We start from the raw sequence: 13,743 nt of genomic DNA, 5'->3' as shown, positions 1-13,743 counted from the left end.
ACAGGGCTGCCCACGGTCACCTGCAAACACACCATCGAGATCCTCCGGGAGAAGGGCTTCGACCAGGTGCCCGTGGTCGATGAATCGGGGTCAGTCTCAGCCACACCCCAGGACAGGGCTGTCTGTCTGGCTGACCTCAGTCCCTCAGGGATGTCCAGAGCGCCGGGCTGCCCACTGGACATGTTCCTAAGCACTGGCTGGGTGGGGGGTGGCCATGTTAACCCGTGTCCCACCCACTGCACTGGGCCGGGAGGAGACGCCTCATAGCCCCCTGACTGACACTTGTCAAATGGAAATACCCAAAGGACTCATTGGCTTACTGTCTGCCACTGGATGGGCAGGTCCAGGGCAGGGCATCTGATCACTGTCATGCCACGCGTGGGCTCTCGGCAGGTTTCTGCTGAATTCTGAGAGGAATTCTGCATTCTGGCGCCGAGGGAGGACGGCTGTGGGCGGGTCCTGCGGTCTTAGGGAGGGCCTGCACTGACCCTCCCCCACCCCTCACCCCCAGAGTGATCCTGGGGATGGTGACTCTGGGGAACATGCTGTCAAGCCTGCTTGCTGGGAAGGTGCAGCCGTCAGACCAAGTTCACAAAGTCATCTACAAGCAGTTCAAGCAGGTATGAGCTCCCATCCGCTGGGGCCATGGGTGCCAAGACCCGCTTGTGTCCTTGGAGGCGGGCACAGCGCTTCCTGGGCAAGGGGGCCAGGTCCCCGACCCTCTGCACTGCTCCCGTGCCAGCTGGGTCAGTGCTGGCTGCCCCTCTCGAACCTGTACACCTGAGAATTCGCCCAGGTTTGCAGGGAAGCCGGTGGGGAAAGGCCCATCCGTGAGGGCTCTCCCACACCCGCTGTATTTTGGCCACACCGGGGGCGGGGGCGGGGGGGGCGGGGTCTGTTTCCTAACATTGGGCCCTCATTTCCCCATGAAGCATTTGTTTAAGAACACCTGGCACACACAGTGATTTAATAAATAGAATGTTCTGGGAGAAGCCTGCGCTTCTGAGACAATGTTGGCCACCCTCTGATAGGCTTGGGCAGAGCCAGCTGGACCCTGCTCTCTGTCCCTGAGGGCAGTGCCATTGGGGCGTCCCCTCTCCCTGGTCCCCGTTTCACACCTGCCTTCTCCAACCTCCCAGTGAGTGGGACTAAAAGTGAGCCCAAACCTAGGATCAGTAGAGTAGCAAAATTAGTTATGAAGTAGCAACGAAAATAATTTTATGGTTGGGGGTCACCACAACGTGAGCCCCCCCCCAGCTGACATGTCACTGGAATCCGTATATTTGTGCCATTTCATCCCCAATGCCGTCACCTGTCATGTGGCTCCTGCAGTGTCGTCCCCCCCACCCCACCCCACCCCCGTAACAAGGAGAGACCCCAGGAGAACGTGCTGTCCGAACAGTTCAGGTTCCGTTGCGCTGCTCTCCACCAAGGGCCTGGTGAGCGCTGACCGCGGCCTCTCTTCCAGATCCGCCTGACTGACCCGCTGGGCATGCTCTCGCGCATCCTGGAGATGGACCACTTCGCCCTGGTGGTCCACGAGCAGATCCAGTGTAAGTGGGGCTGGGGGCAGGGCTGGGGGAGCCCTGGGGGCCCTGGCCCCTGAGGCCCAGTCCAGGCTGCCGCCTGCGCTTTGCAGCCGAGTGCCTGGGGGGCAGCGAGGCGCTGGAGCCTCACAGGCCTTTGGAGTCAGTGGCGGTGACTTAGCCATCCTCAGCCTTGGGCACGGTTCTCAGAGGAACCCCTCTGTGGGCCAGGCCTGGGTGCCCACAAGGGTGAGGGTCGTAATCAGAATTGGGAGTGCCCTGGAGCCCGCCCCCACCCAGCTGAGGGCGTCTCGGGGCCTGAGTGGCCAAGCCTAACCCCTCTCCCGTCCTTGGCTCCACAGCACGGGACCAGGCCTTGACAGGAGTGGTGGGGGGGCCTGCAGGTATGTACGCCCGCTGTCTCCCTTTCGGAAATGGCTCTGCGGCTCCGAGGGTAAAGGAGGGCATCCGGGCTCCCAGAACCCAGAGCTTGGGTGGGAGGTTCTTCCTTACCTCACGTTTACTCATAGATGATCACCCCCCAGAGTGAGTCCCATTTCAGGGCCAGTACACCCCATACCTTGTCCACTGCTGCCTTCGTGCTGTTGGCAGAACTGCGGGGTCATAACAGACTCTGACCTTTACAAAGGTGGCCAGCTCCTCTGTGCCTGAGTCTCCGAGGTTCTGGAGGGCCAGGTTGCAGAGGCTGCACAGACACCCTCCCCTGCAGGGGACACGCTTCTCCAAAGTGCCACTTGGCCTCGAAGTCCCTGAAATGTGGGGAGCTGGTCTCCTCTTTGCTCCCTGTGTTTTTTCCTGAGGTGCTCCGAATAGGCCAGCAGGTGCCTGGCTCCTCTGTCTCGCTGCACCCCCACCCTAGGGACAGATGGCCGTGAAGTTGCTGGGATGGGGTCTGGCGGGATAAAAATGTGACCTGGGCACTTCCCTCCCACCCCTCAGCTCCACCTGGCCCTCTATGCTTCGTGATGACCAGTCAAGGGTCTCCAGAGAGACAGAACCAGTGGGATGTGTGTACAGAGAGGGATTTGTATTTTACTAGGACTGGCTCACATGACTAGTTTGGCAAGTCCCAGGATCTGCAGGGGGAGTGGGCAGACTCAAAACCCAGAAGGAGCCGATGTTTCAGTTCAAGTCCAAAGGCTGGAAAAGCCCCCTCTTACATGGGGAGCCTTTTTTTTTTTTCCTATTCAGGTCTTCAACTAGTTAGATGAGGTCCACCACTCACACCAGGGAGGGCAATCCGCTTTACTCAGTCTACTGATCCAACTGATGATCTCATCTAGAAACACCCAGAATAGTGTTTGACCAAATCTGGGCATTCCACAGGCCAGTCAAGTCGAACTACCTCAACAATCCTCACTGCTCTTTGGGGGGCCAGGGCCAGGGCCAGCATTTGTTCTAATTCCCAGAGAAAAGCATGGGTTTGAAGATAATCACAGGCCATCGATGTGTGCCGATGTAGCTGGTGGGTGTGCTTGGTGTTGGAATCTCATGCCAAGACTTGAGCGTTGGGCACCCAGACAGACCACAGGTGTGTGGCCAATGGGTACGGCTTGGCGAGGTTAGCACCCTGCTCTCTGCAGCTTCGCCCAGATGGCTCCTGTTAGCAGAGGCATCTGTTGGTGGGCTTCCGTGGGTGCTGCCTGGGTTCCCACGGTACACAGGTGCCTGCAGGCACTGGGGCAGGGGCAGGCTGGTCCCCCAGGGCCACACTCTGGTTCAGCCTCGGACGTGTCCGGGCGTAGGTGCAGCTCCCTGTGGAGGTGTCTTTAACCTACTGCCTTGATTCCCTCCTCAGACCACAGCCCCGCGAAGTCCAGCAAGAGGCAGATGGTGTTCGGGGTCGTCACCGCCATTGACATGCTGAACTTTGTGGCTGCCCGGGAGCGGGACCAGAAGACAAAGTCAGCAAATGCCTTGGAATCCAAAGTAGTCCAGCTCTGACCCGGCACATGCCACCTGCTCTTTTGCTCCCACAAACACTAAACAACAAGCCTGTGTGCCTTCTAACTGCCCAGGGCTGGGCACTGCCCTGTTGCTATGGGCAGCAATGAGCAGGTTTAGGGTACTTAGCCCAAGGCCAGCAGAAATGTTTCCCTTAACACCTGACACTTGGATGAATCTATGGTTTATTAAAATGTGCTTTTCTTTTTAACTTTCTCTTTAAAAATGTTTCAACAAGGAAACCTTATTAAAAGGGAACTCAGCCAGGTGGATGAACCCATGCATGATGGGGGCAGAATGGCCTGGAAGCAGAAGGAAGTGCCTTTTCTGGAGAAGAATCCAGATGGGGAGCAGCAGAAGGGGCTCAGGAAGTAAGGACCATCAGTGACCCTCACACGGCAGCACTCTCTGCACGGGGATGGGTTGGTTAGAGTGGCTTGAGTATTTTGGTTTTTAATTGAGGTGAAATTCACATACCTAAAATGAACAAATTTTAAATGTACAATTCAGTGGCATTTATTACATCCATCTCTGCCAAGTTCAAAGCATTTTCATCACCCCCAGAAGCAGTCACTCCCCTCTCCCCCTTCCCTCCTGGCAGCACTAATCTGCTTTTACTAGTGTGTCTCTATGATTTACCTATTGGGATATTTCAGATAAATGGGATCATACAATCTGGCCTTTTGTGTCTGGCTTATTTCACTTAACACGTTTTCAAGGTTCATTTTGTAGTAGGTATCAGTACTTTATTCCTTTTTCTGGCTGAATATTTCATTGTGTGGATATACCACATTTTGTTTACCTGTTTATCATTGATGGACACTTAGGTTATTCTGTCTATTGTGAATTGTGTTGCTATAAACATTCGTGTATGAGTATTGGTTTGAATAACCATTTTCAATAATTTTGGGTGGATACCCAGGACTGGGGTTGTTGGGTAGTGTAATTAATTCTATGGCTAATTAAAGACCTGCCAGACTGTATCCCATAGTAGTTGTACCATTTTATATTCCACCACAATACACGAGGTTCCAATTTCTCCTTGTCCTTGCCAATACTTAATTTCCTTTTCTTTTTATTGCCCTGGTAGTGGATGTGACATGGGATCTCATGGTCTTGATTTGCCTTTCCCTAATGACCAATGATATCGGGCTTCCTTTCATTTGTATACCTTCTTTGGAGAGAAATGCCTAGTCAAGTTCTTTGCCCATTTTTAAATCGTCTTTTATTCAGTTGTAGGAGTTCTAAGCGTTTTATACTTTTAACTCAGTCGGCTCATTATGTGTTAATTTTTGTACATGGTGTGAGGTAGTTGTCCAACGTCATCCTTTTATGTTGATATCCATTTGTTGAAGAGACATTCTTTCCCCATGGACTGGTCTCAGCACTCTTGCTGAAAATCAGTTGGCCATAGATGTATGGGTTTACTTATGGACTCTCAATCCTATTTCATTGGTCCATACATTTATCCATATGCCGGAGCCACACTGTTTTCATTATTGTAGCTTTTTAGTATGTTTTGAAATCAGGAAGTGTGTGTCCTCCATCTTTGTTCATTTTCAATATTGTTTTAGACATCATGATGCACCATGATGTATTTTTCTTCATGTTTCTTGTGCTTGCAATTCTAAAAACTTCTTGGATTCTAATAACTGACCAGTAATAGCTCCAGAAAGGAAAAAGAAAACAGAAGGAAATAATTCAAGGAACTGTCCCAGACTGAAAGACATGATTTTGCAGATTGGAGGAGCCACACAGGGAACATGGTGAACATCACTTGGGGCAAGAAGGTCCAACTGAAGCTTCCAGGAGTGAGGAAACCTGGCTCAAACAGAAAATCTCAGAATGAGAAAGGCATCGGATTTGAGGGGCCAAGGAAACAGGCTATCCACGCAGAGTCCTAGCCGTAGGAATATGGGTGGCCAGGCACTGCCTGCCTTACTCTCATGCTGGGATCTGGAAGCCCATGGCATGACAACGCTGCCTGGAGTTGGGGTCACTGTTGATCTACTTGGCATCTACCCCTTCCTCCTCTCATGAGTGTGGCCTCTTTGCCCTCCACACACAGCCGTGATGGCTGGGCCAGGTGGGGACTTGCCGCTGCCTGGGCATGGCCTGGGTGGACTGAAATGTCCCCTGCGGGGTCGAGGGGGACATGGATATGCAGCCTACAGACCTTCAGCTCCGAGTCTCCCAGGCAGGGAGCCAGTGCTCTGGGCTCAGTGGAGAGTGCTGGTGTCCTCGTGCTGTTGGCTTAAAAAGAAAAAGGCTTGCTGGGCCAGTCTCGACCAAGAACAGCAGTGAAGATCACATGTGACCTGCCTGAGCAGCACACTGATCGGAAAGACCTGGATGCTGCTCATTACCACTGAGTGGGTATTTAAATCAGGCCCTGGAACACTTTTAGGAACACTGGTTTGCAAATGAGTCATTTCTTAAGCATTTTAATAACAGAACAGGCATATCACTTTTATGGTTCAATCTGGCTTCTGTGATTCTGTTCAAAACAAATCTGGCCCTTCCTGCTGGGACTGGGCAGGCGTCTCCTTCATGACTGCCTCCCTGGTTGATCCTGGGCCTTTCTGTGGCCCGTGATGGGCTGGGACTATAGATTAAGTAGGCATGCAGAGCCGCCTTGCTGCCTGTTCACGCTGAGGATGGCACTGCACCCTGGATGAAGCAGGGGTCTTGACTAGCAGTGGGCTGTGTGCAGCCTACTCCCAGACTCCTCTGAAATGCCTTCCCTTCACCCAACAGCAAAGTAGGGGAACAGCATCAGGCTCCCTGCGTGCTCTTGTGAGTTCACAGGTCAGCTTTCCCTAGAAACTGCTTTCTCGGCTTCCCTGGCTCCATTCAGCCACGTCTCCTCCAGCCCCCTGGCTGTTCTCTGACACACACCCTAGTTTGCAAACTCAGAGCTACTCTAACACCCCAGAACAAACCATCAAGGGCTTCATGACTTCTGACATGGATTGCTATCCTATCTAATAAAGAGGTAATATGCAAATTGACCATCACTCCAACACAAAGATGTCCACACCCATGTCACCAGATGGCCAGCAGGGGAGGGCAGTTGAGAGCGACTGGGCCAGCAGGGGAGGACAGTTAAGGGTGACCAGGCCTGTAGGGGAGGGCAGTTGGGGGTGATCAGGCTGGCAGAGGAGTGGTTAGGGGCAATCAGGCAGGCAGGCAGGCAGGCAGGAGAGTGGTTGGGAGCCAGCAGTCCTGGATTGTGAGAGGGATCCCAGATTGGAGAGGGTGCAGACTGGGCTGAGGGACACCCTCCCTCTCCCCATGCACAAATTTCGTGCACCAGGCCTCTAGTGTTGAAACAATATCAGAAAAAAATTGAGTTAACATACAGAAAAATATTTTAAAAATATACCTAATTTGCCCTAACCAGTTTGACTCAGTGGATAGAGCATCGGCCTGTGGACAGAAGGGTCCCAGGTTCAATTCCAGTCAAGGGCATGTACCTTGGTTGTGGGCATATCCCCAATAGGGCTGTGCAGGAGGTTTCTCTGATTGATGTTTCTCTCATCGATGTTTATAACTTTCTATCCCTCTCCCTTCCTCTCTGTAAAAAATCAGTAACATATATTTAAAAAAATAATAATTTATAAAAAAAAAATATACCTGATTTTATCTACGAGCCATTTGCTAAAAAAAAGTCTAAGCAACTAAAGTTACCAACCTAATAAAAATGCTCCTTTCAAACCTGCTGGGATAGAGTTTCTCCCCATACCATAGCCATTATTGGGTTTTACGGGCTCAAATAGAAAGTCTCAGAATGAGAAAGGCATCGGACTTATGTGTCTCCAGCACACGGAGGCTGGGAGACAAGGGAGAGGATTCTAAAAGCATCTGAAAGGAGAAGGGATGGCGGGCAGATCCTTGGTGCAAACACATTTCTCCCTTAACAGTGGAGAGGTATACAGATGTCTCCACTGAGGCAAGTGATCTCATTTAAATCATGATGTAAAACACAGAAATATCTGTGCAAGGTAACCCTTTCCAAATACTTCTCTATGCGAAACCATTACTCAATTATTCAGTCATGCACCACTAATCAGTCCTTTGTAGACTAGCTGGAGATCTTGTTGAGACAGGACATTCTGCGCCTGGGGTTGGCGCGATGGAGCCGGGGAGCCTCCTAGAGCAGCATGCTCTTCAGTAAGTCACCTTAGCTGAGATGCCATAGTGCTACAGCTTTGCAAATTTTAGTTTAAAAAATGGTACAGCCAACTTAAGTCTCAGTGAAGGGGATCTAATTGTAAAGAGCTAAAATAATTTGTGCTAAGAATTTCTACGTAGAGTGCATAAATATAATATGCTTTAGGACATCTGCATAATGCAACAAAAAGTGAAACTCTAAACATTTAATCTAAATACATTTCTTTAAGAATTTGCTATATCATTACTTATTAACCCTTCTCTTTCAAGATAGAATTTTATTTGTCATGAACAGCACTTTTGACCTAGAATGAACCTTAAAAACCAATTTATTTCCTTTTATAAACCAACTAGAGGCCCGGTGCATGAATTCATGCACGGGTGGGGTCAGGCTGGCCGGCCCCAATTGGCGTCAATTGGCCCGGCTGGCCAGGGAGGAGGGGATGTGAGAGGTTAGCTGGCCAGCCCTGCCCCTGATTGGGGTGGGGAGGGTGCAATGGGGGGCAGAGCTGGCTTGGGAGAGGGGCTGCAGGTGGGCGGTGCTCCCTGGTCAAACTCCCAGTCGAGGGGACAATTTGCATATTAGCCTTTTATTATAGGATTCCTTTCCTTTTACAAAGGAGGCACTTGAAGCCTGGAGGTGATGGTCAGGGCTGGACCTTACCTGGGTAAATTTCACATCCACCCTCTCACCTCCAACATAAAGAAGTTGGAGTGACAACACAGTGACTCTGTTTTCTGTCAAATCTATCAGAATACTTCCTGAAATAATATACTTCATCCCTGCAAGTGCTAATCTCCAGCAAGATTTGAAATTTTAGCTGCACTTGTTAAAAAGTATTTAAAGTCTTCTGACTCACGTTAGCCTCTAGGTATACAGCTTTGGGGAGTTAAAACCACTCTGAAATGTTCTGCCTGGGCATGTAGTTTACAACAGGAACTATGAAAGGCAATACCTTACTCATCAGTCATAATCTTCTCATTACTATTGAAATAATTAGATTTATGATAAAATACCAACCCCTCCCCCCCTGAAAACAAAACAAAACATAAAACAAAGTCACAGGCATTACTGGTTTTTACAGGCTGAAGGCTTGGGTTCATTTTTTCCTGGAAAACCAATGACTAACTGAAGTAACTCAAGATTCTTAAAACGAAATGGCTCCAGTGTGGGGTAATCTTAATTTTTAAAATGTGCAGGGGTCACCACAAACCCCAACTGTCACCAGCAAAACATGTCAACAACTTGAATGTATTACTTGAAATGTAAAAGGAGCTTGCAGTGACATGGGCTTTAGAAAATGAAACATCCAGCCCGGCCACTGTGGCTCAATGGTTGAGCGTTGATCTATGAACCAGGCGGTCAGCGTTCAATTTTTGGTCAGGGCACATGCCCAGGTTGCAGATTCAATCCCCAGGAGGGGGGTGTGCAGGGGGCATGCAGGAGGCAGTCAGGCAATGATTCTCTCTCTCCCTCTCCCTTCTCTGAAGTCAATAAAAAAATATTTTTTTAAAAAGAAGGAAACATCCATAAAGTGTGTTTCTATTTTTAATTTTTTTGCTTTGATAAATCAATTGCTTCACAAAAATCCCCTTTAAAGACAACAATCCAAGAAAACATATTGTTACAGTATTCACGTTTTAAAGATTGTCAGTTCATAGACCAAACATAATTAAAACAAAGGAAGATTGCTGAGTCATTTCTGTCACTAACTGCCAAAAATGGGCCTGTCACACCTTCTGGGTTTGTCTAAGTTTGAAAAAAAACGTGCCTCAGCACTCTTCACGCAGGTCAGAGTAGAGTCACCCGAGAGGTGACACCGAACTGATTCCTTTGCACACGGAATAAATGCTGAAACGTATCTTGCCATCTGGAACCAAAGGTTGAAAGCTGGGTTAGTCCATCAGCTGGAGTTGTTTGGGTGCAGCAAAGCTGGTCCAGCTATCTGCTCCAGCTGAGCAGCAGGGACAACATGCTTACCTGGGGTCTCAAAACATCCAAAAGCATCCTTCATAAGGAAAGAATTGAACAACAAAGGATCTGTTTGTTTACAGTGAAAATTCAATGGAAAAGGTACTTTCACAGGTTCTCTCCAATGTCTGGAAAATGGGTGTTGATAAGGTGGAAAATGACAACAAGCATACTGGGCAGTGGTTTTATGACCCAAACAGCCATGTCAGGTGTTAATAAGGGAAGATGTTAGAAAAACCTCAGGCTGTGCCTATCCATGCCAACACACTCTCTAAATAACCTTTGCCCTAGCCCCTGAAGGCAGTGACAAGAGCTTAGGGCTAAGAACACCACTTCAGCTGCAGAGGCGCACGCCTCGTCACTGGGCACATAAGCTGAATCCAGGCCAATGCGAACCCTGACATGCCGCATCCAAACTGACACGGTGTGTGCAGCCTCGGCTAACATCTGCCTCAGTGCCATGGTTTCTGGTGGGGAGAGGAACAATGACCTGTAAGGAGCCTACATTCCCTGACTCTTTTTCCTAAACCAAAGAGCAGGGTGGCCCAGAGGGACAAAGGGCGGGCGGGGGGAGGTGGGCAGGGCTGGCTTCCACAGATCCTCATTTTGTGAAATCCAGCAGTTAGAATGTAAGTAAAGCTAAAATGATCTTTGATAGTTATGTAGACTTAAAATATTAAAAACTGTTTATAAAGAAGAAATGCCAGTTACTTTAAAATGGGATGCTCTCCCCAAAGAGTTGCCAGTCAAGCTTTTTTTAAAGCTGCTGAAATACTTGAAAAGAAATTTTTATTATTTCTTTCTGCCTTCTAGGTTATCTAGGAAGTACTTTCCTATGATTAACTTTAATTAATAAATTTTTAAGGAAAAGTCAGTCCCAGAAAAAAATCTGCCCTAGCTCAGCATACCGTTCAAAGTAAACCTGGCCCATAACCACTTACTGCTGCTAACGACCCTCCCAACCACGAGACCCTCCTTTGGAGACACGCTGAACTCTGGGTGTCACCGGTAAGATTCCATACAGACGTCCTCTCTGAAACAAGGCACCCTGTTTTCTCTCTGAGAAAAAACCCCAATGGCAAGAGACCAAATGAAAACCACCAAAGTAAATAAAAAACCTCGTCTACAATTTTGATGCGTCTCGGCACCAGGAAATGGAAGTTCTAACATTATTCCAAATCTCTGGAAATTCCAGAGGAACACATACAAGGAGAAAACCTCAACCCAGGACCAAGGGTAACCTGTGTGGCCAATAGCAGGAGCGTGCATCGCTTGTCAGCACAGTCCCGGTCACTTCATGGGTATCTGCTATAACTATGAAACGAAGCTGAATGTTTGTGATTTACCCTAGCTCTGAGCCAGTGGGACAGGACATTTTATATTAGTTTATAATAAACATTCTATGTATAATATATGGCTGACTAAAAAATTCTAAAACACACAGCTAACATGGTATAGTCACCATTTAACTGTAGTCAAATTTAAATTAGACTGAAATATGTATGGTAAAAACTAATTACTGGCTACCATTTCATTTAACTAAGTTTTACTTAGCAAATACCTTTAGATATATGTTTAGATTAAGTGGAAAATGAAATCTGAGCATTTACATATAAACTAAAATTTGACTACATATCAAAATTTCATTAAATAGTTGTTTCTTTTGTAGTAGTAAATGTAAATTACTACCATAGCTATCTTGGGGCAGGTTCATTAAATTTGGTCAATTCATAACGCTCCAAATTGAAATAGTAAGCATGTATGATTTCTTCTCTAGAAATTTTATCCTCAGTATAGTCATAATCCAATTCATAACGAATTTATAAAAATAGCTTTTTATCCAATAATTCCAGCAAGGTAAAAATAGGAGTTTCTTTTTATATATAGCAAATGAAACAGGCTCACTGACTATGAGAGAACGTAAAGGTACTGAAGTTGTTGTACATTCACCACAGAGTCACACCAGTCTATGGCCGTGTCTTGTCCACCTCGCACTGGCGGTTTTAAGGTGCAGAAGCTTCTTTCAAACCTGTGGGCTACACAAAGAAGTCAGCCCTCGGGGACCTGCTTTAACCAAAGAACGCATTAAAACTGCATGATTTTTTTTTATAAAAGTTCCTTAATCTACTTAGGGGATCATGGGGGTTTGTCATTTGTCACATACTTAGCGTTAAACCTTTAAAGAATTTCCTTGAAGACCCACACACACGCGCACTCACTTGAAAGAAGTTGCTGCACCGGCACAGACGCCCTTGAGCTTGCTATGAAATACAAAAGTGCACTCTTCTATATCTACATATAAAACAGATCAGAAATAAAACTGTGTAAAATGTTTGCTGTGCAAACTATAAAAAGCCAGGCCCGCCACCCTGGGTCCTGGCGCCACCCTGGGTCCTAGGCGTCCTGGCCTACTGCAGGGAGTCGCTGTTCTCCAGAACCAGCCCACTGATGTGGGTGGGGGTGAGTGCGGCCCCGCCAGCCCCTGGGCTGTCCACGGACTCGTCCTCACTCTGCTCCGCCATCATGACCTGCTGCACAGCCAGGGTGGCACCGTCTGAGGACAGAGACTGGAGGCTGTCCACATTCATGCTCACGGGCGTGGTGATCGTCACAACAGCTCCTGTGGCAAATCGGCAGAATGCAGTGGTCACTATTCAGATTAGCGGTGGAGGAAAACACTGTTAGCCAACTGGGTGCTATTTGCTCATGTGACCTCTCATTAAGACTGTGTGTTTCTGGGATGCTCAACAGGGGTTTAAGAAATTCCAGAATTGGCCTCAGGCCTGGCTGAAGGTCTCAGGGGTTGGGATGAAAATAGTGCCACAAGGAGAACAAAAGAGACCAGTGAAGGCAGGAGAAAGGCCCACACAGGCATAAATGGAGAGACAAAGAAAAGGGACATAAGGTCAGAGTGAGGAGACCAGTTTGGAAGGGACGCGCTAATCCCTGCCTTTCTTGGAAACAACAGTGATCTCACATGCTCACCTGTGAAAGTCTCCAGTGTACTAATACCCAGTGCATGAAGAGGTGAAAGCAAGAGGAGACACCACTGGATATGTTACCTCTGGGGAAAGAGGCTCACTCACTCGTGTCTGTGCACAGAATACCTCCGCACAAGTGCAATGGGAGCACGTACAGGAAACTGGAAACAAGGCTGTCTCCTGAGAGGACTAGATGCCAGGATGGAGGGGAGATTTATTTTCACAGGATATTCTTGTCCCCCGCCCCCCCACCCAACAGACAGGTACTGCCTTTTCTTTTGGAGGAGGAGAGGGAGAGAGGGAAAAAATACCTTTCTAATTATTGGATTAAAAGAGAAAATAAAAACTGAAAATAGCAATTATTTGAATATGGATGTAGGATCACTACATACTAAAACACACATGCGGAAACCAAAGGTTTAAGAGCATACACTGCAACTCAAGAGGAGGCCGATGGAAACCAAATAAGCCTGACTTACAACCCACTGTGCGGGCCGTCCCAGCCTGGGCCAGCATGGCTGGGAAGGTAGGCCCTGAGCACGGGGCAGAGGACGGACTGGCATGTGCGTGTGAGGAAATGACCATCTGAGATTATAGAGCGGTGTCCAGCACTCTCTAGCCAGAGTGGACACGCCCGATGCACGGGAGACTGGGTGGAGCACTCCTAGGTCTTGCATGATTGTAGCGGGTGATCAGCCTGGGGCTGAACACTGCTGGGAATAAGAACCAATCCCAAAAGCAAGACCCAGAACTAACAGAGGATGGAATCAAGCAGCGACTGTAACTGTACTCTCTGATTCAAAACGTAGGCAGACCCAGGAGGGACAGAAAGACTCACACGGAACTTCTAGAGACAAAGACTACAAGGTCTAACACAGAAAGCACACTGGATGGGATCAGAGGAATTAAACACGCAGAAGAAAGAGACTGGTACAGCTGACGGGTAGGAGCAGAACAATCCACACGAGACAGAGAAAAGAATCCAAAACTTGAAAGACCATCCGCAACTGTGTGACCTTTAACCACCTAACAGGGGTGCGGAGATAAAAATATATTTGAAGAAATAATGGCCCAAACTTTCCTACCTTAATAACAGTTATGCTGCTGAGTGAAAAAAAGTAAGACA

At 48.2% G+C, this 13,743-nt stretch overlaps 2 protein-coding genes across 8 annotated transcripts in view; one reads left to right on the top strand and one right to left on the bottom strand.

The window, feature by feature from the left end:
* CBS (cystathionine-beta-synthase) overlaps nucleotides 1-4,165 on the top strand; it is a 14,799-nt gene extending 10,634 nt beyond the window's left edge. Inside the window, 4 exon segments of the mRNA XM_015569142.1 lie at nucleotides 5-89; nucleotides 512-620; nucleotides 1,469-1,553; nucleotides 3,346-4,165. Of these exon segments, the coding sequence (XP_015424628.1) occupies nucleotides 5-89; nucleotides 512-620; nucleotides 1,469-1,553; nucleotides 3,346-3,491 (425 nt within the window). The 3' untranslated portion in view covers nucleotides 3,492-4,165.
* Nucleotides 4,166-9,195: 5,030 nt separating this feature from the next.
* The window catches only part of PKNOX1 (PBX/knotted 1 homeobox 1), a 53,189-nt gene continuing 48,641 nt past the window's right edge, over nucleotides 9,196-13,743 (bottom strand). For 5 of the 7 annotated variants that reach the window (XM_015569112.1, XM_015569122.1, XM_015569130.1 and 2 more), the window contains 2 exons: nucleotides 12,049-12,256; nucleotides 9,196-11,928 (listed from right to left, as the gene is read on the bottom strand). In XM_015569112.1, the coding sequence (XP_015424598.1) occupies nucleotides 11,898-11,928; nucleotides 12,049-12,256 (239 nt within the window). In that variant the 3' untranslated portion in view covers nucleotides 9,196-11,897. Of the gene's footprint in view, nucleotides 12,257-13,743 lie in introns of all 7 variants that reach the window. The other 2 variants (XM_015569119.1, XM_006754345.2) reach the window with 2 other exon arrangements.

The sequence above is a fragment of the Myotis davidii genome, unplaced genomic scaffold (assembly GCF_000327345.1).
Source record: "Myotis davidii unplaced genomic scaffold, ASM32734v1 scaffold512, whole genome shotgun sequence".
NCBI classification, from domain to species: Eukaryota; Metazoa; Chordata; class Mammalia; order Chiroptera; family Vespertilionidae; genus Myotis; species Myotis davidii.
Note: the sequence above shows the minus strand (reverse complement) of the source record. Positions and strands in the feature narration are given on the sequence as shown.